This window comes from Oncorhynchus mykiss, chromosome 6 (assembly GCF_013265735.2).
Source record: "Oncorhynchus mykiss isolate Arlee chromosome 6, USDA_OmykA_1.1, whole genome shotgun sequence".
Taxonomy (NCBI): domain Eukaryota; kingdom Metazoa; phylum Chordata; class Actinopteri; order Salmoniformes; family Salmonidae; genus Oncorhynchus; species Oncorhynchus mykiss.
In genome coordinates, this window is record NC_048570.1 from 25439426 (window position 1) to 25464344 (window position 24919).

General features: G+C 42.1%; 2 protein-coding genes and 1 long non-coding RNA gene across 4 annotated transcripts in view; 2 read left to right on the top strand and 1 right to left on the bottom strand.

Annotated features, from left to right (window-relative positions):
- Window positions 1–355: 355 nt before the first annotated feature.
- Window positions 356–9946, top strand: LOC110525595 (carnitine O-acetyltransferase). The gene is made up of 14 exons (XM_021605844.2): window positions 356–894; window positions 1833–2111; window positions 2272–2390; window positions 3533–3586; window positions 4193–4358; window positions 4506–4680; window positions 4896–5074; window positions 5191–5291; window positions 7780–7899; window positions 7993–8115; window positions 8228–8363; window positions 8462–8524; window positions 8651–8788; window positions 8993–9946. Exons 1-14 carry the CDS (start codon window positions 868–870, stop codon window positions 9206–9208), a joined length of 1896 nt encoding a protein of 631 aa, XP_021461519.2. The 5' UTR covers window positions 356–867; the 3' UTR covers window positions 9209–9946.
- LOC110525597 lies at window positions 9594–11787 on the bottom strand. Its single transcript, XR_002473781.2, has 3 exons — window positions 11583–11787; window positions 10606–10771; window positions 9594–10490 (listed from the first exon to the last, which is right to left on the bottom strand). It is a non-coding gene; the product is annotated as an uncharacterized LOC110525597 (long non-coding RNA).
- A 10133-nt stretch (window positions 11788–21920) lies between these two features.
- The window catches only part of LOC110525598 (neuronal calcium sensor 1), a 31219-nt gene continuing 28220 nt past the window's right edge, over window positions 21921–24919 (top strand). Inside the window, exons 1-2 of one of the 2 annotated variants that reach the window (XM_021605849.2) lie at window positions 21921–22049; window positions 23641–24892. In XM_021605849.2, coding sequence (XP_021461524.1) covers window positions 24829–24892 — 64 coding nt within the window. In that variant the 5' untranslated portion in view covers window positions 21921–22049; window positions 23641–24828. Of the gene's footprint in view, window positions 22281–23640; window positions 24893–24919 lie in introns of both variants that reach the window. The other variant, XM_021605848.2, reaches the window with a different exon arrangement.

Genomic DNA, 24919 nt, shown 5'->3' on the forward strand with positions numbered 1-24919 from the left:
TTTTTGTGTAATGATGTCTTACACTATTTCTGTGCCATCATATTTAATTATGGCACTCTACAAAGCAAGGGACTATATATTTTTTGTAACTAAAGAATACATTTATTTGCATATTTCCGTTAAGGAACGCCTACTCTGTTTAGTGCGCGTGTGCAATAACTCGTTTCGACTTTGCGCTCTTTCTAAACAACGCCATTTTTAGAAACGTTGGCAAAGGGTAAAGTCTACAAAAAGCAGTCTATCCTGTTTTTTTTTTTTTATTTTTTTTTTTTAAATACATTTGACTTTTGGTAACAAACTGTATGGAGAAAATGTGCAGAACGTCGGCCAAATCCACCTCGCTTCATCTTCTCCCACTGCCAGCCACTTGGCTTCCTCTCATCACCATATTTGGTAGTGAGTGGAAAACGCCAGCCGGATGCTTCACATTTATCTGTGCCTTCTCCTTTAATGAGGGGTACAGACCTCCCAAGGATTCCAGATAGCGAAGGCCGATTGAAAAAGGCAACAATTTTAGCCCTCTACAAGGATGTAATTCATTTAAGGAAACCTTTTGCCGTTTAACAACGGAAACGGGGAGGGACCTACTTGAATTTGCCCAATAGAAACGATCGTTTACGCTTTCGTTTTGGAGTAGACTGTTTCTGTTGCAAAACCAGACGAAACGTTTTGCAACAGAATTGGAGTAATGACTACAACCCAGCTCTAGCCATGGGTTCGGGTTAAGGGCGGAGGGCTGCGGAGAACACCGATATTTTTGAGTAACAAACGCCATGCTACGTCCTTGAGGAATGAAATGACAGTTCGATGTGTTTTTTTTAATTAACAACAAGCAAAGCCTTTTTGCGGGGCCATTTCTATGAAAAAATGCTGTGTCTTCTTGTGAGAGCAGTGGTGAGTCAAACGTTTTTATAGCCTAATTCATGAGTGCGCAGTTGTGCGCCCATAAGTAAGAGCAGCGCGTTCACTATTACTGTTGTAAATGAGGGTGGGGCACCAGGTTAGGCAACTGTTATAATTGTAGCCTAAAATGTGAAGTCAGGCCACTCCGAATATCTCCACGAAAATCATATCAAATTAGCATTTACCCCATTGTAGCTACCACTCGAGTCTCTATATTAGGTTACAACATGGATAGCCGTCAGTTTCAAGGTTTAATGGTTGTCTATATCAGATTAAGATAAAACAGTGGGTTAAACTATCATACCATTTTAAATAGCCAACAGATTGCTTTTTAGATGTGGTGCATGTTCATTGCAAGTGTTCACGCACTGTAGCAGAACTGGCTATTTATATTCTAACTTTAAAAAGCTATCAGGAAACTTGACAGCCAAGCACAGTCCAAACAAATAGTCCTAACAACATACTAAACTTGATAGATCTTGTTTTGGTCTCAAGTTTCTGTCATAAAATTAGATCGTACAGTGTTCTAACAATCTATTATTTCAAAAGGTTTTTGGATTCATGAAATAGGATTATTTTGATCACACCGTTTTACATTGAAACGAATGTAAATAAATGTTAATCACTTTGTTAATCATAGATTTGTCTGTTTTTATTATGTCATGGTTTCTGTTGCAATGGCACTCTGTGTCATGGTGTTGACAGTTGCTGGCAAATATAGGCCTATAAATAAACTCTGTGGTTGTCAACCAACATTGTTGATATATTTAATATGCCAATGGGATTATCAACTGTGGATATTAATATTTTAGATACTTTAAGACACAACATATCATCCTAGATATGTATGGTATTGGATTATGTCATATTGAATGCAGAACAAATTATTTATTAGAAATGCAAAGACAGATTTTTATTTTATTTTTTAGCTAAGGTCAGGCTTGGTGAAGCCATATCACCTGGTCAAGCCAGTGGCAGTGACTATCCTCCCAGAGAGGTCTTCGCACCACCAGGACAATTTGCCTAAGCTGCCAGTGCCTCCACTGAGGCAGACATTTGAGCGCTACCTGTTGATGCTGGAGCCCCTGCTCAGTGAGGAGGAGCTGGATCACACACGCAAGCTGGTCAAGGAGTTCCTCATTCCTGGTGGGGTGGGAGACAGGTTGCAGAGAAGCCTGGAGCGCAGAGCCAGCAACAAAGGAAACTGGGTTGGTACATACTGTAGTTGAACAGAGAAGGTCACATAAAGAAGGGGTTTATGTGGTAGTGCAGGGGTTTATGTGGTTGAAAGAAGAATACAATAAGTCCTTAGAGAGAAAATTATCTGATACTTGCTGGACTATAGCATTGTCATTGCTGTTTATATAGCTCACAGAGTGGTGGATGCAGTCAGCCTATCTGGATTCCCGGATGCCTGTGGCAGTCTATTCCAGCCCAGGGGTGGCCCTGCCCCGCATGACCTTCCAAGATCGCCAAGGACAAATGAGGTGAGCAACAAGGAACCATGCGTGTCTGAGACCACTGTACTAAAACCAGCCATTGTGACAAGACAGTTTAGATGCCTTCCCTTCATTAGCCCTCCATCACTGAAAGGTCTTTATGGCTGTCCTACACATCAATGAAAAGCAAGTTTTATAGGCCTACTGCTTCTTAAAAAGCAAGTTAGTAGAAAGTGATTGACTTTAGTGTTGTATACACCATAGCTCTTGTGAACTTGAGAATAGGCTTGAGTTTCATAATGACCTTTAGACAGACTTCCCCTCCGTGCTGGCTATTTTAGGCACATTCACTGTTCAAAGCATTGCTCAGCTTTTTTGGACCACCGTGATCCATAAGGTACGCAGTCAACATTGTGGTCTTGCGTGGCTTTTTGTTGAGCAAAACGCGTCAGTGAATGTACTATAGCGAGAGCATGCACACATGGGTGTAAGAGTGTGCTGCCATTGAGTTCGCTTCAGCTGGACCATTCGTGCAAAATATTTGCCGCTATGTGGTACTGCTTCGATATTACGGACAGTGCCAAACTTATACAGTAGGCTAGAAGAGGATACTAGAGCAGACTCCAATGCTCATATGAAAAGCCAATTATTCAACAATATACTGTACTGTACACCATCTTAGCCACTAGACTAGAGTGACACAGACAGTTCACGAAATATGGAGCTATAGAATCAAAATAGACAGATGTTTCTTATAATAATCGTGGTCCTGAGTCTGACATAAGCAAGTCTGGTTGGAGATAAAATAATATAATAAAATAAATAATACATTGTTATTGTCACATACACTGGATAGATGCAGTGAAATGTGTTGTTTACAAAGTCAGCCATAGCAGCATGGCGCCCCTGAAGCATATTATGGTTAAATGCCTTGCTTAAGGGCACATAGACAGATTTTTCACCTAGTCGCCTCGGGTTTTCAAACCAGCGACCTTTCGTATACTGGCCCAACGCTCTTAACCGCTAGACTAGATATGAGGCCATGGAAAACAAAATAGTGCACTAAAGTGTATCGGAGTAGATTATGTGAATAGAACATGAGATGGGGAGCGGTGAAAGACTGAATGTCAGTTGGATGAAGAAATACCATATATGGTTTCATTATTAATTCAACAATGTTTTCTGCTCAGGTTTGCTGCAAAATTGATTGCAGGGGTTTTGGACTTCAAAAAAATGATTGACAGGTTAGTAATATTATCTATTTTAATGATATACAGGTAACTGCCAAAATAATGGAAACTCTTGAGTAAATGAGGGATACAAAGTATATTGAAAGCAGGTCCTTCCACACCGATGTTTCCTGAGTTAATTAAGCAATTAACATCCTATTATGCTTGGGATCATGTATAAAAATGCAGGGCAGACAATTATTTTAGCTACCCATGGCTACGCCCCCATAGGATGACAATGCCGCCACCCACATGGGACGAGTGGTCACTGAATGGTTGGATGAGCATGAAAACGATCTAAGTAATTTGCCATGGCCGTCTCAGTCACCAGATCTCCCAATTGAACACTTGAACACTTCTGGAGTGGTGCCTGAGACAGCGTTTTCCACTACCATCAGCAAAACACCAAATTATCAAATTTCTTCTGGAAGAATTGTCGCATCCCTCCAATAGAGTTCCAGACACTTGTAGAATCTATGCCAAGGTGCATTGAAGCTTTTCTGGCTTGTAGTGGCCCAATGGCCTTATAAGACACCTTATGTTGGTGTTACCTTTATTTTGGCAGTAACCTGTACATCTAACGTGTTCGTCACCCCGGCTGACTCTAACTCTGTGTCTTAGTGAGACGTTGCCTATTGAGTATTTGGGTGGGAAGCCTCTGTGTATGGACCAGTACTACCAGATCCTGTCCTCCTGTCGTATCCCTGGACCAAAGAGAGATACTGTGGTCAACCACGCTGTCGGGAAAGTGGCCCCTACTCACATCACTGTGGTCCATAACTTCCAGGTAAACTAGAGCTTTGCTCTCTTTGCTGCTGCTTTATGTTGCTACAACACAGAGGAGATCAATCACGTTGTTGTATTGTTAGTTTCTTGGCTGTAACCCACTTAACCAAATCTCAAATGCTGATTGGCCTTCTCCCTCTGGCCTTAGTTCTTTGTCCTGGATGTGTATAACAGTGATGGCTCCCCACTGACGGTGGACCAGATCTACATGCAACTGGAGAAGGTCTGGAACTCGTCCCTGCAGAGCAACAAGGAGCCTATCGGCATCCTGACCTCCCAGCACCGCAACACCTGGGGCAAAGCCTACAACAACCTCATCAAAGGTATGGCAATGGAGGGGGGGACATCACTTTGACAGTGAGGGCTCAGAGGAGCATATTGGGTGACTCACCAAATATACAAAAGCCATTCTTGAGCCATAACGTAAGAGTAACTGGAAGCAACCTATCACTTTGGACAAACTGTTTTAGAGCTATTGGTCAATGATTTCCTCTAGGTCCTTGCTGGGTTGCTTATTGTGTCGTTTTTTTCCCCCTAGACAAGACAAATAAGGAGTCTGTCCGTGCTATCCAGAAGAGCATATTCACGGTGTGTCTAGACGCCCCCATGCCACAGATGTCTGAGCAGCGGTACCAGAGTCGGGTCGCTGCCCAGATGCTACATGGTGGAGGGAGTCGCTGGAACAGTGGCAACCGCTGGTTTGATAAGACGTTACAGGTGAGCTCTGAGATTAGAACTATAGAACAAAGGTTGCATCCTCCTAGATATTGTGCTTCATATTTTAATTCACAAGTCTCTTGCCATTTTTATAATGTTTGTTATTTAATCCCCAGTTTATTGTGGGTGAAGATGGTACATGTGGTCTGGTGTATGAGCATGCCCCAGCTGAAGGCCCACCCATTGTGTTCTTGGTGGACCATGTGGTTGAGTACATGTAAGGCATTACAGAATATATTTAATTAATTAATAAATGGTACACAGTATTTCTGTGGGTACTGTGTAATTTAGAGAAGAACTTTGGCACAGATTGCTGGCTGCAATGGCTATTTTTCCAACCGGATCAGGTGCATTGTGCCTGAGCATAGCAAGCATTTTGAAGATTTCCAGTGTGTCATGTTCAGATTGTGCCTCATCCTTTTAAAAACTCTTAACTACCTTTTGAAGCCTACTGACCATGACCAGGCTGTGACCGTGACCCTGACCTACTGACCATGACCAGGCTGTGACCATGACCCTGCCCTACTGACCCTGGCCTACTGACCATGACCAGGCTGTGACCATGACCCTGGCCTACTGACCATGACCAGACTGTGACCATGACCCTGGCCTACTGACCATGACCCTGGCCTACTGACCATGACCCTGGCCTACTGACCATGACCAGGCTGTGACCATGACCCTGGCCTACTGACCATGACCAGACTGTGACCATGACCCTGGCCTACTGACCATGACCCTGGCCTACTGACCATGACCCTGGCCTACTGACCATGACCACAGCAGTTGCTACATCCATTTTTGGACTTACAAATGAATGATATGTACAGTGGGGCAAAAAAGTATTTAGTCAGCCACCAATTGTGCAAGTTCTCCCACTTAAAAAGATGAGAGGCCTGTAATTTTCATCATAGGTACACTTCAACTATGACAAACAATGATTTTAAAAAATCCAGAAAATCACATTGTAGGAGTTTTTATGAATTTATTTGCAAATTATGGTGGAAAATAAGTATTTGGTCAATAACAAAAGTTTATCTCAATACTTTGTTATATACCCTTTGTTGACAATGACAGAGGTCAAACGTTTTCTGTAAGTCTTCACAAGGTTTTCACACACTGTTGCTGGTATTTTGGCCCATTCCTCCATGCAGATCTCCTCTAGAGCAGTGATGTTTTTGGGCTGTTGCTGGGCAACACGGACTTTCATCTCCCTCCAAAGATTTTCTATGGGGTTGAGATCTGGAGACTGGCTAGGCCACTCCAGGACATTGAAATGCTTCTTACGAAGCCACTCCTTTGTTGGCTGGGCGGTGTGTTTGGGATCATTGTCATGCTGAAAGACCCAGCCACGTTTCATCTTCAATGCCCTTGCTGATGGAAGGAGGTTTTCCCTCAAAATCTCACGATACATGGCCCCATTCATTCTTTCCTTTACACGGATCAGTCGTCCTGGTCCCTTTACAGAAAAACAGCCCCAAAGCATGATGTTTCCACCCCCATGCTTCACAGTAGGTATGGTGTTCTTTGGCTGCAACTCAGCATTCTTTGTCCTCCAAACACGACGAGTTGAGTTTTTACCAAAAAGTTATATTTTGGTTTCATCTGACCATATGACATTCTCCCAATCTTCTTCTGGATCATCCAAATGCACTCTAGCAAACTTCAGATGGGCCTGGACATGTACTGGCTTAAGCAGGGGGACACGTCTGGCACTGCAGGATTTGAGTCCCTGGCGGCGTAGTGTGTTACTGAGGGTAGGCTTTGTTACTTTGGTCCCATTCACTAGGTCCCCCCGTGTGGTTCTGGGATCTTTGCTCACCGTTCTTGTGATCATTTTGACCCCACGGGGTGAGATCTTGCGTGGAGCCCCAGATCGAGGGAGATTATCAGTGGTCTTGTATGTCTTCCATTTCCTAATAATTGCTCCCACAGTTGATTTCTTCAAACCAAGCTGCTTACCTATTGCAGTGGTGCAGGTCTACAATTTTGTTTCTGGTGTCCTTTGACAGCTCTTTGGTCTTGGCCATAGTGGAGTTTGGAGTGTGACTGTTTGAGCTTGTGGACAGGTGTCTTTTATACTGATAACAAGTTCAAACAGGTGCCATTAATACAGGTAACGAGTGGAGGACAGAGGAGCCTCTTAAAGAAGAAGTTACAGGTCTGTGAGAGACAGAAATCTTGCTTGTTTGTAGGTGACCAAATACTTATTTTCCACCATAATTTGCAAATACATTCATTAAAAATCCTACAATGTGATTTTCTGGATTTTTTTCTTCTGATTTTGTCTGTCATAGTTGAAGTGTACCTATGATGAAAATTACAGGGCTCTCCCATCTTTTTAAGTGGGAGAACTTGCACAATTGGTGGTTGACTAAATACTTTTTTGCCCCACTGTATATTTATTCTTGGAGAATATAACTTGTAAATTCCTCATGAGCCTAGTTCAACTGTCGTAATTTAAGCTTGTTTTGCTCCAATGTTTGTAAACAAAGTATAGGGAAACACACTGTATAGCCTCAACTTGGTCAAAACTATGATTTTTTTTTTTATCATGGATGGTCAGCCCTTGCATCCATAGCTCTTTCCATGAATTTGAGTGATTACATTTCTCTAGCCCAATCCCTCAGCTTATTACTGAAACAGTGGCGGGGCTTTGTTATTGTTTCAACAACTGATTGGCCCTTTGTTTTGTGTTTAAACAGGAGGAGGATGGAGGTGGTACGCACTCCCATGACCCCTCTGCCCATGCCTCCCAAACTGCGTTTCAACATCACACCTGAGGTGAAGAAGGATATTGAGTCGGCCAAGCAGAATATGAACATGTAAGTAGATTCTGTTTCGGTTTTCCTAGCAGTTTCTATTCAAACATGTCTGAAGTGTTTCTCACCCTTTGGCTGACTTTTTTTTAACCCCAGAATGTCACATGACTTGGATGTGAACGTGGTGTTCTTTTCTGACTATGGGAGAAATGTTCCACGGGCGCACAAGTTGAGTCCAGATGCCTTTATACAAATGGCTCTACAGCTTGCCTACTTCAGGTGGGTTTCATTACATTTCTACTATAAAAAAAACAGCATCTGAAACAGCAGTTGGGTTACCTTAACCTATCACTTTGCCACATTTGAGACTTACTGATCTTTCATGTTTCAGAATGTATAAGATGTGCTGTTCTACTTATGAGAGTGCGTCCTTGCGTATGTTTGCACTTGGTCGAACAGACACCATCCGCTCCTGCTCCAACGAGTCGCTCAACTTTGTCCAGGCGATGGAGGACCCAGCTAAACCGGTGAGTCAACTCTGAAACCTGGATGTTGACAGTAAATAGACACTAACCACTGACTGTTACTGTACTGCAATAATGTAAGTTTTACTATATGTTGACAGAATGCAGAGAAGGTTTTTCTATTGGACAAAGCATGCCAAGCCCACAGAGAATATACTCATATGGTGAGGACTGGAACTCTGGATCAGTTTTTGATGGAAATCTACAGTTACTGTAATAACACATGCTTGTCCCCACCCACTGCAATGTACATTTATTTTGTGCTTTTATGTATGTCTGTTACTGAGTAGGCAATTCATGGCCAGGCCATAGACAGACATCTCCTTGGCCTAAAGTTGCAGGCGATTGAAGAACTGACTTCCATGCCAGAGATATTCATGGATACAGCCTATGCTGTGGCTGAACATTTCAATCTCTCCACCAGCCAGGTATGCAAGCTGTTTATGTGAGATATTAAGCATCCCAAAAGGCAACAAATAAGAGGACAAGTTGCAGACCTGTAGCCAGTGGTAACATGACTAAAAACATTGTAAATACAAGTACTTTGTAAGGTTTGGTACTAATTTTAGTTTATTAGTTTGGACCGCATTTGTAAATGCTAATGTCTAAAATGTAATTTTTCACTCCTTCAGGCTGGTGCTAAGACGGACTGTGTGATGTGCTTCGGTCCGATGGTGCCTGATGGCTATGGAGTGTGTTACAACCCCATGGCTGACCACATCAACATTGCCATTACAGCCTTCAACAGCTGTGAAGAGACACATGCTGCCAACTTTGGCCGGGGTGTGAAGAAGGCTCTGAGAGACATGAGGTCTCTGCTGGAGGAAACAGCTAATGCTAAGCAGTGAAACCCCACAGGGGACATGGCTCCTCTGTAGGGCTGTGTGGGACTGAACCTGTGCTGGATGTAGTGGGAGAAACTAAAGCCACCTTGGTATATCTAGTGCTGTAACATGGAGAGAGGAGAAGCACTTTGCACTGATTTAGGTGGGCCTTGGAAAGCTTTTGGGCCTTTCAGGTAGACTTGATATGTGTGGGAAGGAAAGTCCTGTTATACCCAGGAGACTATATCTGTACGTCAGTGAAAAGTGAGTATGACTGATGGAAAGCAATACATTTCATGTTTAATGATATGGGTTTGTCCATTTCCAGATAGTTGGCACCTTATGTTAAAGAAAGATCCACACCAGATCATGGTCACTATATAATGTTTTTGAAAAATATATATATATATTTTTTTTTAAAGTCTACACATGTTGGTGCTGTCTTAAATATTATTCTGGTGGTTTTTACATGCATTTATTCCGTTTGTTTACCTACATACTTGTTATTTCATATTTTAAAAATAATCAGTTCAACAGTTAAGTTATTTAAGTAATGAAATTGTGTGCCATACTATACCAGATGAGCCATAATAATGACTTGCTGAGTGGTTCTGCTGTGATTCACATTGGTAAATGTTTTCTATACAACTAAAAAAACGAATCCAAAGACTGCTGTAATGATAATCATTTACACTTTGAGTATTTATTTTAATGTTGCAAAACCTGACAATATTGATTAAACTAAGGAAAAACTGTCCTCCAGTAACGGCCTAAATGTCATTAAATACTGTATAATAGAAAGACGAGCCACAGATCAAGGCTCCACAAATGAGTATTTTGCTCGGAAGCCTTGCTATGCAGGTACTTGCCATGGAATTCTATCTCCGCCATGTTTCCAGCTGAGCGCTAGTGAAAGAGCTGTTGGCCCTTGAACATGTTGGTCTTCAAGACATCTACATCTCGTATGTAATGCAGATGGTATTGGAGACATAATGTTTTTTACAATGGCATACATGTCAAGATGAAGGTTCATTGTTTAATGTACACTCAACTAGATAGTTTGCATTGAAATACTGAAGAATCAAAACAGAACGGTCTCCCTCTTCCCTCACCATAATGAAGGTGGACTGGGCTGCTGTGCTGTTGTCCATGGGGCCCATGTGCAGAGCCTGGATCCTGATCTTTACTGAGGGAGGGGCATTGATGAGCACTTGCAAGGTGAGACGGCCCAAAGCTGAGGTCATCGTTGGATTCTCAATGACTCCGCTGGGATCAAACAGCTGGACATCAGTCTGTGGGAGCAACACTGAGAGGCATATGGGTATGTCTTAAATGAACCAAATCATGTTATTTGAAATTTCGCATGTCATTCTACCAAATCTTTTCTTCTATCACTGAAAAATAGCATGATTGAAATATACCTTCTGTTTCAGCCCATAGCCGCTCCGTACCGTCATACGTGATGGTACGGTGATGAGTGATTACTCTTCTTGGAGGTCTTCTGACTGCTGTAAGTGAGCAAGACTGTTTCCAGGAGACCGGAGAGTCCAGCAGGATGTTGGTCTTGGAGGTCAGTTCAGTGTCCTCCTATTATTTTGGAAAAATGATCTATTACCACAACAAACAAAAAATGATTGTTTAATTGTACGTTTAACGTTTGACATTACAACTCTTATGTCAAAAATAATTTGTAGATCAAAGGCAGCACAGCACTATGAAACTTTATCCAAAGTGACTTATTTTTTTATTTTACCTTTTTATTTAACTAGGCAAGTCAGTTAAGAACAAATTCTTATTTTCAATGACTGCTCAGGAACAGTGGGTTAACTGCCTTGTTCAGGGGCAGAACGACAGATGTTGTTACCTTGTCAGCTCGGGGATTTGATCTTGCAACCTTTCAGTTACTAGTCCAACTTACCCTAGCCACAGGTGACAGAGAAGGATGTTGTAACAACGGTCCACCTTCCCCTGGGTATCTCTTTTCATAAATGCATTATTACTAATGGGTGTATAGAATTGGTATGTGATGTTTAGACTGGTTTGCTCTCCATATGCTTCTCCATATTTCAGATAGACCTGCAGAAGGAGGTATCGTCTTTATTTTCATTTCTATTTTGAGGATTCAGTAAACTTCTCTTTTTGGGTGTCTCTCACAGTTGTGCAGCTTGCACTGTATGTGATGGGCAACAGGGAGCCTAGCGGTTAAGAGCATTGGGGAAGTAATCGAAAGGTTGCTGGTTTGAATCCCTGAGCCAAAATATGTCGATGTGCCCTTGAGCAAGTCACTTAACCCTAATTGTTCTTGTAAGTTGCTCTGGATAAGAGCGTCTGCTAAATTAAATGTAAATTGTGTTTTGAGTGTCTTGTCATGTCTGTGAATGTCTCTTTCCCTGCTGACCTGTATGTGTCTCCTTTGGAAACAGGTCCAGGCAGCAGCAGCTCCTCCATGAGAGGCAGGAGGTCAGGTACAGATGGTGAACCAGATGACTGTCCTCTAGAGGAGAGGGGTGAGTGATGTTTAATGACATGCTGCCACTTCCAGGCACAACATACTGATCCCCAACCAACACCGCTATGGATAAAAAGACCTGACACCTAGCTTACTGTCCTTTTTTTGGGGGGGGGGGGGGGGGGGGGGGGCATTTAAAACCACCCACGGTCACCCCAGATACTCACCCAGGTGAGTGAAGACAGGTGCCCTGTTGGCAATGTGAACCTGGGTGGCATTCACTGGAAAGGTCAGGAATGTGAGGTACTTTGAGAATCAAATAAACTGGGAAGGAGAGTTTATGGAACTGGGCGAAGATAGATATGGTCATTCTCCAGACTGAGAAGAGGTGTGATGTGTGTCTTGACCTCTGGCCTGACCACCACTGTAAGACTGAGAGGTGAGACTGCAGGAGGAGCCATCTCCTCCAACTTCCCAGACTACAACACTCCATCACAGCCAAACAGCTGGTGGAAGACCGGTAGAAATTATGGCCCATTAGCTTAGGACATGTCAGGTCTAATAATATTTCAAATTGTCTCTTAGAAAGTTCTACGGTGGAGAAACCCAAGCAGGCGTTTACCTGGCACATCCCTTCCTTGACAAGCTGTGGTGGCACCCAAGGGAGCTGGACTGTCTGTTTCACACCGAACCCCATCCACAAACTGAGACCCAAGGGCTTACAATGATGTTTCTCCCTCTATCCACATTTACCTGCAATGTTCATCCCCTGGCAATGAGGAACAATCAGAGGGATATAGTGGGTGGAGGGAGAATGTCAAACTATAATAGTTTTATTGTCCCTCCACCCCACCATTCCGATTGATGAGGTGTCTTGGCCCAACTGTGACATCCTACAGTGTTGAGGGACAGGCACAGGGGCTGGAGCACTGCTCTGCCATGAAGGCCAGCTGGGTCCTCTCAAAGATGCTACTCAGACAGCATAGTGTGAGGGAGGAATGTAGAACATTGCTTGTTAAGTTTATACCCTTAATTTCAGATGACATCTGTTTGACAATCAATTGGACTGAGTCTGATGGGATCCAGCCAAGTGGAGAAGTGTCACACACGTTTACAAAAATATCAGGGACCGTAGTTAAGTGACAGACCTCATTTATTGATTTTCATGTGGGCTGAGTTAAAAAGAGCAAGCCCAGCTGGTTGGTGAACACTGATGTTTATTCTATTGGTCACTAAAGGATGTAATCTACAGTGCAGAACAGTACATTTTTCCACAAACCTACTCCATGCTTGTTTCATGTATAGTATTCTGTTGTGACGTGGTAGTAGTGTAGGATGGAAAATTCCATTAAATCCCATGAGAGTTGGCACATGGAAATGCCATTATACACTTAGGAACACCTTCCTAATATTGAGTTGCACCCCTCAATTTGTCTGTCGGGGGATGGACTCTACAAGGTGTTGAAAGCGTTCCACTGGGATGCTGGCCCATGTTGACTAAAGCTTCCCACAATTGTGTCAAGTTGGCTGGATGCATTTTGGTCCACCACCGACTGACTATTGATGCACATGGGAAACTGTTGAGTGAAAAACCCATCAGCGTTGCAGTTCTTGACACAAGCCGGTGCGCCTGGCACCTACTACCATAACCCGTTCAAAGGCACTTCAATATTTTGTCTTGCCCATTCACCCTCTGAATGGCACTACAGTGGTAGGCTTGATTACCAACAACGACGAGACGGCCTACAGGGAGGAGGTGAGGGCCCTCAGAGTGTGGTGTCAGGAAAATAACCTCACACTCAATGTCAACAAAACAAAGGAGATGATTGTGGACTTCAGGAAACAGCAGAGGGAGCACCCCCCTATCCACATCAATGGGACAGTAGTGGAGAGGGTAGTAAGTTTTAAGTTCCTTGGCGTACACATCAAGGACAAACTGAATTCGTCCACCCACACAGACAGCGTAATGAAGAAGGCGCAGCAGCGCCTCTTCAACCTCAGGAGGCTGAAGAAATTTGGCTTGTCGCCAAAAGCTCTCACAAACTTCTACAGATGCACAATCGAGAGCATCCTGGCGGGCTGTATCACCGCCTGGTACGGCAACTGCTCTGCCCACAACCGTAAGCCTCTCCAGAGGGTAGTGAGGTCTGCACAACGCATCACCGGGGGCAAACTACCTGCCCTCCAGGACACCTACACCACCCGATGTCACAGGAAGGCCATAAAGATCAAGGACAACAACCACCCGAGCCTCTGCCTGGTCACCCCGCTATCATCCAGAAGGCGAGGTGAGTACAGGTGCATCAAAGCAGGGACCGAGAGACTGAAAAACAGCTTCTATCTCAAGGCCATCAGACTGTTAGACAGCCACCACTAACATTGAGTGGCTGCTGCCAACACACTGACTCAACTCCAGCCACTTTAATAATGGGAATTGATGGAAATTGATGTAAAATATATCACTAGCCACTTTAAACAATGCTACTTAATATAATGTTTACATACCCTACATTACTCATCTCATATGTATATGTATATACTGTACTCTATCATCTACTGCATCTTTATGTAAAACATGTAGCACTAGCCACTTTAAACTATGCCACTTTGTTTACATACCCTACATTACTCATCTCATATGTATATACTGTACTCGATACCATCTACTGCATCTTGCCTATGCCGTTCTGTACCATCACTCATTCATATATCTTTATGTACATATTATTTATCCCTTTACACTTGTGTGTGTAAGGTAGTAGTTTTGGAATTGTTAGGTTAGATTACTCGTTGGTTATTACTGCATTACTACATCGGAACTAGAAGCACAAGCATTTCGCTACACTCGCATTAACATCTGCTAACCATGTGTATGTGACACACATTTGATTTGATTTTGATTTGACATAGAAAATCCATGTCTCAAGACTTAAAAATCCTTATTTAAACTGTCTCCTCCCCTTCATTTACATTGATTGAAGTGGATTTAACAAGTGACATCAATAAGGGATTATAGCTTTCACCTGGTCAGTCTGTCATGGAAAGAGCAGGTGTTCTTAATGTTTTGTATTCTCAGTGTGTGCAATATTTATAATGAAGCTTTTGAATAAGACTTGTTGACAGACCAATGCCTTTCAAAGGGAGCATAATAGGTGTGTAAATCAACAAAAATAACAGGATGTTAATTTGGCCTTATCATTTTCACAGAAACTATAAACTGACCTTACAAATTCACACAAGTGGAATCATAAATTCTGTGGGTTAGAGTGCATTCTTTATAAGTTTAATATGGTACCACTAGAGGGAAGACAAGGCCTATTGTCACATTGCAGGTGTATTGCAGGACTGAATGCTCCTAACATGGAACCCAAACCGGCTGTGCGCGTGCGCTATCGTGCATACATTTATTGTGGCCCCCTACACCAAACGTGATGACGACATGCAGGTTAAAATAGCAAAACAAACTGAACCAATGACATTAATTTGGGGACAGGTCGAAAAGCATTAAACATGTATGGAAATTTAGCTTGCAGTTGCTAGCTAATGTGTCCTATTTAGCTAGCTTGCTGTTGCTAGCTAATTTGTCCTGGGATATAAACATTGAGTTGTTATTTTACTTGAAACGCACAAGCTCCACCAATTAATCCACACATAAAACGGCCAACCGAATCGTTTCTAGTCATCTCTCCTCCTTCAAGGCTTTTTCATCTTTGAACTTATATGGTGATTGGCATCTACATGTTTAATGTTTTTCGACCTGTCCCCAAATTAATGCCATTTGTTTTGATATTTTAACTGGGTGTCGTGATCGCGTTTGGTGTAGGGGGACAAAATACGTTTATGGACGATAGCGCACGATGGCGCACGCGCGCAGCCGGTCTGGGTTCCGTGTTAGGTGGGATTTCTACAGCAGTGGTGGCTACTAAGGGCTGGAATGGAGTGAATGGTATCAAACACATGAATGATCAAACTCATGAATGTGTTTGATACCATTCCATTTTCTCCATTCTGTCCATTATGAGCCGTCCTCCCCTCAGCAGCCTCCACTGGTCTATAGGGTTCAGTTGGGATTCTGTTGGTGGTGGATCAATTACTTTTCCATGATTGTTTCCAATAGAAATCTATTCAGTTCAACTCTGGCCTTTTGGTTTACTTCTGGAAGTGTCACTGCTTTAGGAAGTAGTTTGCTGTGAAGCATACTGAGCTTCTCACTCTTCTATCAATTTTGTGTGCTTTTGATGCGTTATTAACAAGTAGCCCTTGGACCATATAATTTAGCTGTGTGTATAATTGGTGGAAAATGAAATTCTTGCACCTCAGTAATGTACTTGAAAGACAATCATTTGATGCACTTCAATTAGAAATAGTTTCCATTAATCTAGGTCACGCTATTAAATTCCCTTTCCAATATTCCTTTGATGTTATTGGACTGTCACTTAATAGAATGAAATCATGAAAAATATATGCGAAGGCCTCTGAATAAGACAGTTCTTTAAAAAAAAAAAAATGTAATAGATTTTATTTCTACTTATATATTCTGTAGTTGTCTGTACTTTCTCTACGAGAATATTGCAGTCTAGGCATACAATCCAATCTTAGATTACCAATTATGTTGACTGGTGAAGATATACCCTAATCTCTGTTTGTAGGTGTTGATTGGTGCCAAACCCTTCTAGAAGTGACAAACCTTTAAAATTCGTTGAAGGTTTTGGCAGTTTAGAAAGTACTTGAGACAAATCTAATATGATATTCTGCTGCTGTCCTTGTGTTGGATGAAGGGAGATCAGACTGGGCAGCCAGCAACTCCAGTTGGCCCTGAGGAGGAGAACAAACTGGTTGCCAGGCTGGTGAACTTTCAAGGTGAAACCTGCTACATCTCACATCTGACAGAGTATGCACTGTATATATAGGGTGATTTGTTAACCCATTAGACTACTGTATCTTACTCCATGCCATACTTTCATAAAACATACATGAGTGGAGAAGTTATTTTAATAAGTATTTTAGGCCGGCAAGTGGTCAGACCAAACAATGCCATTAAATCCAGGAACAAATTTGACATGCTTTTTTTGCTGCCATACTCAATCATGTCAGTTTGCTCTTAAATTGTGTCAGATTGTCTACTTTTGTGAACTTTCTTCTTTCACTTCATCTAGTATGATGTCTATTTCACTTAAGTTCAAGTTGTATTAGTATGTACAGGATACACATGGTATACACTGTCCAACAAAATGCTTACTTGCTTAGTCATGGAGACAGAATTGTTTAGTTCAAAGTGACGTTTTATGAATTCATTTTTGATTTATTCACTGGGCACAAACTGGTTGAATCAACGTTTCCACATCCATTCAAACCCCAAAAATCAATGTGATGTTGAATCAATGTTTCCACATCCATTCAAACCCCAAAAATCAATGTGATGTTGAATCAACGTGGGAAACTGATTCGCTTCTAAAAAAAATAAAATAAATAAACATGAGGGCATTTCATCTCTTTTTTTCACCTAACGTGTTAACCTAAATCCAATAATATGTTATTTTTTTGTTGATTTCACTTTGAATTCACGTCAGTTGACAACTCAACCAAATTTAAATAAACTATAGACATTGACCTGATGTTTGTGCAAAGTGGGTATTGTGTTGTATTAAAGGCATTTGATTAAATGAAATGGGTAAAAACACCCTCTAGGGTTTATTTCTATGTTTTTCCTGGTATTGGTATATTAGCAGTGAGTATTTAATTCTAAATATACTTATTTTACCCTGACAGTGCTCAAGCCAGCCTACTCTGCAGCATGATTATGGAGGGAAAATAATTGCCCCTGTTGAGATCAAAGTTCCCAGACAATGTTCTAATTAACCAGAAATGTTAACTGACAGGAAAAGAGAAATGAGTATGTGTAATTCACTTACTGTTAATAAAGACATGATTATTTTTCTCTCTGAATCAACACATGCTATGCAGTAGCACATACCAAATGTTATCAAACTGTAAGAATCTGGTGTTTTAGATATTATGCACTAATATGGTGTTTGACAAATTGGAACTGTTGTCAAGGCATGGAACTCTGTTGTCAAGGCAGGAATCTCTCTCTCACACAGTGAGCATAGTTTATCTCTATAAAGCTGGGATTCCAGTCCCATCTGCCATTAGTCGGCTAGATGTCTTCCTGTTGTCAGTCTGAATTAACAGCTGGGTATTAGGCATTATACCAACAGAGCTGCTTTACTAAACCCTGCTGCCCCCCTGGAATAGCAGCACAACTCAGATAAATGTACTAGTGGGGAGTCTAGTCTCAAAGAGGAGAGAGGGGATTCAGTTTTTATGAAGCACTAAATTTAACATAGATCTATCTATTTCCCCAGGTTGGTACAACAGCAATTTCCGCTCTGCGAATGCTTCTAAGCAGTTTTTTATATAGCATGGGAAGTCAGACAGAAGGGGGTTGAAACGTATACCTCAGTGAACGGATGTCTTTCGGAGTGCTCTGTGTGTTCTGTACGGCAGGGCCATCAGAAATTAGTCCACTGCCTCGTATATTTTGTCATGACTAGCACTGACCACCACATTCTGAAGCTGTCACAAGAAAAGAGAGCAGCACTAGCCTCGGTGGCCCTGACTGGGAGTTCCTTCTTTTGTGCTTTTATGCATTTTGTCCTCAATGACACCTGCTGAGGCATTGTCCTGATGGTTTGGAACATTGTGCTGTTGTAGCGAACCTGTAGACCAGACAATGTAAAAGGATAGACACATCTAGATTCATATGTTTTGGTTAAAAGTAGTGTCTCCCAATGTGCATGGATTCCCTCTTAAGATTGGCTCTCCAAAATGATGCAGAGTGGATATGGCCTTGATACAGAACCACCATGAGAGACTTGTTTATTGGTTGTCCTTATTCACCCATTCCATCTGTCACATTGGCCCTGAAATGTGTGGCTTCCAGCAAGTGCCCATAAGTGCCTACTTATGTTCCTACCCCATAGTACATTATCTTCATCAGGTGTCCTTACTGTAAACTTCCATGCTATTCTAATCTAAAATATCCATTCCTACACTCTTAGGGGAAAAAGTTACTATCTCAAACCTAAAAGGGTTCTTTGGCTGTCACGATAGGAAACCCTTTATCTTCCATGTAGAACAGTTTCCACACATGAACCAAAAAGGCTTATCCTATGGGGACCGCCGAAAAACACTTTTGGAACTCTTTTTATTTTTTTATTTTTTTGAGGGTGTATACTCTACTCTTTATGTATTGCCCTTTGAAATTACAAAATAATTGTGATTGTCAACTCACCAAGTTAATAAATTGTGTCCTGCCGCAGTAAGTCAGCAGAGTGTTTACTTGCGAAGTTCAGTCTAACATACAAGATTGGGTTTGTCCTGGTGTTTTTGTTTCAGTATTTGCTTTCTTGCTGTGTTTTTATAGAGTATATCTGTCACTGTGATTCATCAAATGTGCATTCATTTGAAACGTTATGTCCTTCTCTATTTATGAAAGTGCAATAATGATTGATCTGGTGCTGAGCAAATAGTACAGCAGCACATAAAAAATATCACAAATAGCCTCATAACCTTTATTCAAATATATGGATGTTTCCTTTAATTGTTTGGGGTGTTGTTTATGCAGGAGGGTGGCTGTATTTTCACAGTTGAAATGTAATAAACGATCTGTAAGATCTGGCTACACACAGGAAATCTGTGCAATATTTCCCTCCAGGGTCATGTATTTAGAAATTAATACATGGCTCTCTTTCCCTCTACTGATGAAGTTTTTTTGCATCCCCATGCTGTGCCAGGCATGGAAATTCAAGTCAGTAACTATTAGACAGGTTTAGCTGTATACTGCTTCCATAACACATCCAGCTGACTGGGCTGGATATTATATTATTGTTGGATTGTTTTAAGTTATTCACAATAACATAAGGTGTGGATATTATTTTGTCACAGCTCAGGTCATGTGTGCTTGTGCACGGGGCAGTATGGTATAAGGTGTTTGGTGACAGATTGGCAAATGTGTGTTCCTGGTTCCTGACTGTGCCCAACACTTGGCAAACATATAGCTTTGCCAGTTTGTGCGCTGGGTGTTTTTTAACCAGGACAGTGCAGTCTGTGTCTCTCAGCACTGGCCAAGGTCCCCCTCCTCCCAACCCTGCATCATCCTCACCAATCATTTGTAGGCAATGTGTGTTGGTAAACCTTGAAGATACAAGCAAAATGTAGTAGTAGTATAAGCTTTACATTGTTGTAGGCAAGCATTTGCCACTTTTTGTTCTTTCTCATTGCAATAAAACACACAGCATATTTGTATTATTACTAATATGGTCATGAATCATTTTAAATAATGAGCTAATGTGGCAATTGGAAGAATTCTTCCATGTTATGTTGCTAGCATGTTGTTGCTACCATGTTGTCTTAGGCCTCTCTTTATGTAGTGTTGTCTCTCTTGTCGTGATGTGTGTTTTGTCGTGATGTGTGTTTTGTCGTGATGTGTCTTTTGTCCTATATTTTTATTGAATTTATTTGTATTTTTAATCCCAGTCCCTGTCCCCACAGGAGGCCTTTTGCCTTTTGGTAGACCGTCATTGTAAATAAGAATTTGTTCTTAACTGACTTGCCTAGTTAAAGGTTCAATAAAATAAATAAATACTGAGACACACATAGGTGATGTTGTGTGGCAGTCTATCTTAATCTATTACTCTGAGAGTATATGATATTGGTGCAATGTAAGGGACTGCAGGACTCTGTTGTGAATACTAAAAGTCTGGCCAGAGCCCCTGTCAGATGCAGTGTGTTCCTCTCTGCTGTGAATGTGAAGAGGATGTGCTGACTGCCTCCAGCTTCTAACCTTTAGTCAACCCAGTCCCAGTTCACTTAATCCCAAACAATTTAGCCTGTAGCTGGTTGACAGATGTAGAAATTGAAACTGATGGATTGGATTCACTGTTTGTGTACCATGTCTCCTAGAGGTCTGAACCAAGAGTTTGATATCAGACCATTTGTTACATGAATAAGCCACTTTGATTTGTCTTGCCTTCCAGGTCACTCACTTGGTCATTTAGTAAATATATATTATTTTCTGAAACTACTTAATGTACATGGTACATGGTTTCCCGCGTGGCGCAGTGGTCTAAGGCACTGCATCTCAGTGCAAGAGGCAGTGTATGGTTCGAATCCAGGCTGCATCACATCTGGCCGTGATTGGGAGTCCCATTGGGCGGTGCACAATTGACCCAGCATCGTCTGGGTTTACCCGGGGTAGGCCGTCATTGCAAAAAATAATTTGTTCTTAACTTACTTGTCTAGTTAAATAAATGTTATATATATTTAACCCCACCTCATTGTTATTAAATTATTAGAGCTACACAAAATGTTTTTGCACCCACCATGCGTCATGTCCGCAATGGTCACGTGAGGTGAAATGTGTATTTGTGAGCACTCAGTTTGTTAGACTTAACGAATATCCATTTCGGATCGAAACGTTGTCAATATAGCAGTGAATTGGGAGCTTTAACAGTATTCTTTATTAGCCCAGCAACTATGTTTTTAAGGATGTGCGTATGATCACAAAATGTGCCTCCAGCTTCTAACCTTTACTCAAACCAGCCCCAGTTCACTTAAACCCAAACAATTCATTTGAAATAAACATTTTGCCTGTAGCCCGTTGACAGAGACAGAAATTGAAACTGATGGGGAAGTCTGCGCTGTGCATGTGTTTGGGGATTTTATCTGACCAGGGGTGCAGTTCTCTGGCCCAGGATGAACCGTTTTACATCGCTTTTCTGTAAAATGCTGGAAAAACAACAAACCCAACAGCTAGAAAGTAATCTCTCTAACTGTTCTTATGTTCTTCAAATTCCACTGCAATGACAAAGTAAACCCTCATCCAGAACACTACAGCATTACTCGAGACGGTTCTCTCAGGGCGATGCGATTTATAAGTGATCCCAGCTCCACTGCCGTTGTGCCCTTGAACAAGGCACTTAACCCCAAAATTGCTCCAAAGGCACTGCACCACTGTTTACCCGGTGCCACGTTGGTGTGCGTCTGCGGGGTTAGGAAAGGCAGAGGACGAATTTCCGTTTCTAACCAAATGGAAAATAAAGTACACTATTCAATTACACATGCAGGAAAACTAATTAGGTTTGCTTTCCTATTGTTTCTCAGTTGTTGTTCATTTTAAATAATTTCACAATACCTCTGATTTACAGTTCAAGGCTTTCGAAAATAGCACAGGAAATAAAGGGTTAACAGCAAATTGTGTCCAGTGGTTCGGACTGCGATGTTCTGAATCGAGCAGATGACAGTGGTAGAGAGCGGCAGGAAATACGCGCTCTTGTACAGATGCCTCGCGGGAATGAACATAATTCGTCCATTTACAGTAGTCAATTCCGGATGCCAGTCTGAAAATGAATTAAGGTGAATGTTTCAAAAGAAAGCTGTTATGTCTGTTACAAGGGTCATATTTGTCATAGCTTGGACAGTGATAGTCGTTTGAGAAGTAACCGAATGACAGCTACAAAGCGAAGAGCTCACAGTGGCTTATATTAGATTTCCCTCACGGTGGCCGTATCTGTAAACTGTTAGTGTTGCTAAGCAATAGTGCTTGGAACCGTCTCTTCTTCTGGTCCTTTTGCACCACCTGGAAAGGTAGGTTAATGCACAGAGCCCAATAAAAGTTTCACAGATTTTAGCCTACTCTTTCCTTATTGATTTGTTATTAAGTTATTTTGTTGCAAGGAACATCACCCAGTCTGGGTATAGTGGAAATATTGTAGCGAACTCAAAGCAAAATGCATGAGGTTTGTTCAATGAGGAGCAAAATTATATCTAATTTAGATTTTATTTTCAGTGCACCTTGCATAATTTATTGTTTTTGGATAACATATATGCTACATTGAATGACCCACAGTGGGGTATTATTGATCCAATTTATGTAGTATTGGCAAGAGCAGCCCTGTATTGTGAGGGCTGCATAGGAGCAGGGCATGTCTTTCACCCCAGTGCTCTTTGGCTGTATCTGCTTTTCCTGTTGAAACTTACCCACACACCAGTGGGTCACCTGTATTTTATGTTAATGTAGGCTGTAGTGTAATTTGTTGAAGACACACATCAGTTATTTTTTTACTTATCCTGTTGAAATACAATATTCCAATTATAAATACGTTACTGTACTTAAGGGTAAAAAATATAGTATTACACAAAATAGTTTGTTTTTTTAGACATAACTCCCAACTACAAGGATTAGGCCATTCAAGGAGTTGGTCTGATGTGATGTCAACATGCCTGGCTTGCAGGAACAATAGAGGAGCATTAGAGGACAAAAGAGACCTGGACCACCTTTTGAGATATGCCTTTTGTTAAGTAAATTAGGAGATACATTAGGTGAAAAGCAGGCTGGAGAAGTACTTTAAGACATGGGGTGAGCAGAATCAACAACCTCTGCATCATTCAAAACAGTTGCTTTGTGAGAAGGTGTTAAAGTTCACCGTTTTCTATTATGTAAATGCTGGCTTAAGTACCCATTTTTCTTTTACTAGGCAAGTTTGATTTTCAATGACAGCCTAGGAACAGTGGGTTAACTGCCTTGTTCAGGGGCAGAATGACATATTTTGACTTTGTCAGCTCAGGGATTTGATCTTGCAACCTTTCAGTTACTAGTCCAACGCTCTAACCACTAGGCTACCCTGCCGCACCATAACCTGGGCTTGGCCCCAAATCAGGGCAGGTCCGCCGGGGCCATGGCACAGTGAGACGCGGGTGCCGGTCCACGTAGATGGAAACAGAAAAGTCTTGAGTCTTTTGGGTAAAACACCAGGGTAAATCCACAGTGGAAACTCGGCAATAGTGAGTGTTTGAGGAGAACAAGTGCTCACCATTTGACACAGATGAGTGCTCCTTTCATTGGTGTGGAGTGGGTGAGATGCCAGGGATTAAAGATAGCTGATGTTCACAGAAGGGCGTTCACAGTAGTCTGGCTTGACCTTGCAACTACTGTTTGTTTTCACAGTGTCTGAGTTACCTGGGAAAACAGTGCTGAGCAAACACAAGGATGATTACCACCACCACAGTTACATGCATGGAGAAGACAGTCCAGGCCAGGAACGGAACAAACCCATAGGCATAGATCCTAATGCTTACTGAGATAAGGTGCCGTAGTGTCCTGTCCTGAGGCTCAGTCAGCTGCTGAGGTTAAGCATCAATGAATGCCACCTCAGGCCTTTGATACAGAGAAATTCCATGATCCATCTCCTGTCGTCTGTGAGAGGCTGAAATCATTAGATTTCCCTGTGCCGCCGTGAGGCCAGGCAGTAGGGAAAATGATGAGTAAGAATGACGGAGAAAAGTGAACTGTCACCCTGTAAATCCCTCAGCCTGGAAACATACTGGGAAAACCGCCTTAGTTGTTCATTCAAAGAATTGGGACATTTCTATTTTCTCTCTCATTTCAGCATTTTGCATTTTAAATGACAGTTTAAGTCACAGAGCCCTTTGGACTTTTCTGCTGCTGTGTCTGAAGGATGCCCTACTGGGATCGGAGTTCAAGCTGGGGGTGTAATTGAAAACGGAATGCTTTTGAGGCCAAGCCATGTTCATTGTATTTTAGTTTACCCACCCCCTTATCTCAGCTGTGAAGAGGGACGATTCTCTTATAAGTTACCCGAAACCACAGAGACAGTGGTGGGGAAAAAGGGTGGGATAGAGTGAAAGGAGGAAAAGGAGGGGTGAGAGGAACAGTGAGCAGAGTGTGAGGTAGAGAGCGTACACAAAACCCAGACACTGGGTGACTCCTGTAACCAAGGACGAAGGTAGCAACGCATCACAACGCCACTCTCGCCCACTGGACATTCTAAAGAAAGGAGAAGCGAACACTCAGACTCAGATAGTCAGCAGTCTCCCATTATTCAGTCCTGAGCCCCTGGGGTTGGAGTGGCTGCCCTGGAGGGCTGAAGTCTTGACACATCCAGAGTGGACTGCACGGAACACAAGCCTGATGTGGGTGGATTGAGTTCGATCCTCTTTCAGAGTTGACTGTTTCAGTGGTATAATTGTATTTCTTTCCTCTACTGGCCCATATTTGCATCTGTTTGACCAGCGAGGTCTGGACTGAGAGGGTTGTTCAGTTAGTGGGTGTCAAGGTGGAGCAGGAGGAGGCGTGGAGGAGTAACTCAAGGCAGTAAGGAGAAAGGTACAGACCATGGGCAAATCAAACAGCAAGCTCAAGCAGGAGGTGGTGGAGGAACTGACCAGGAAGACCTACTGTGAGTAGCCTTCTTGCTTTTTTCTGT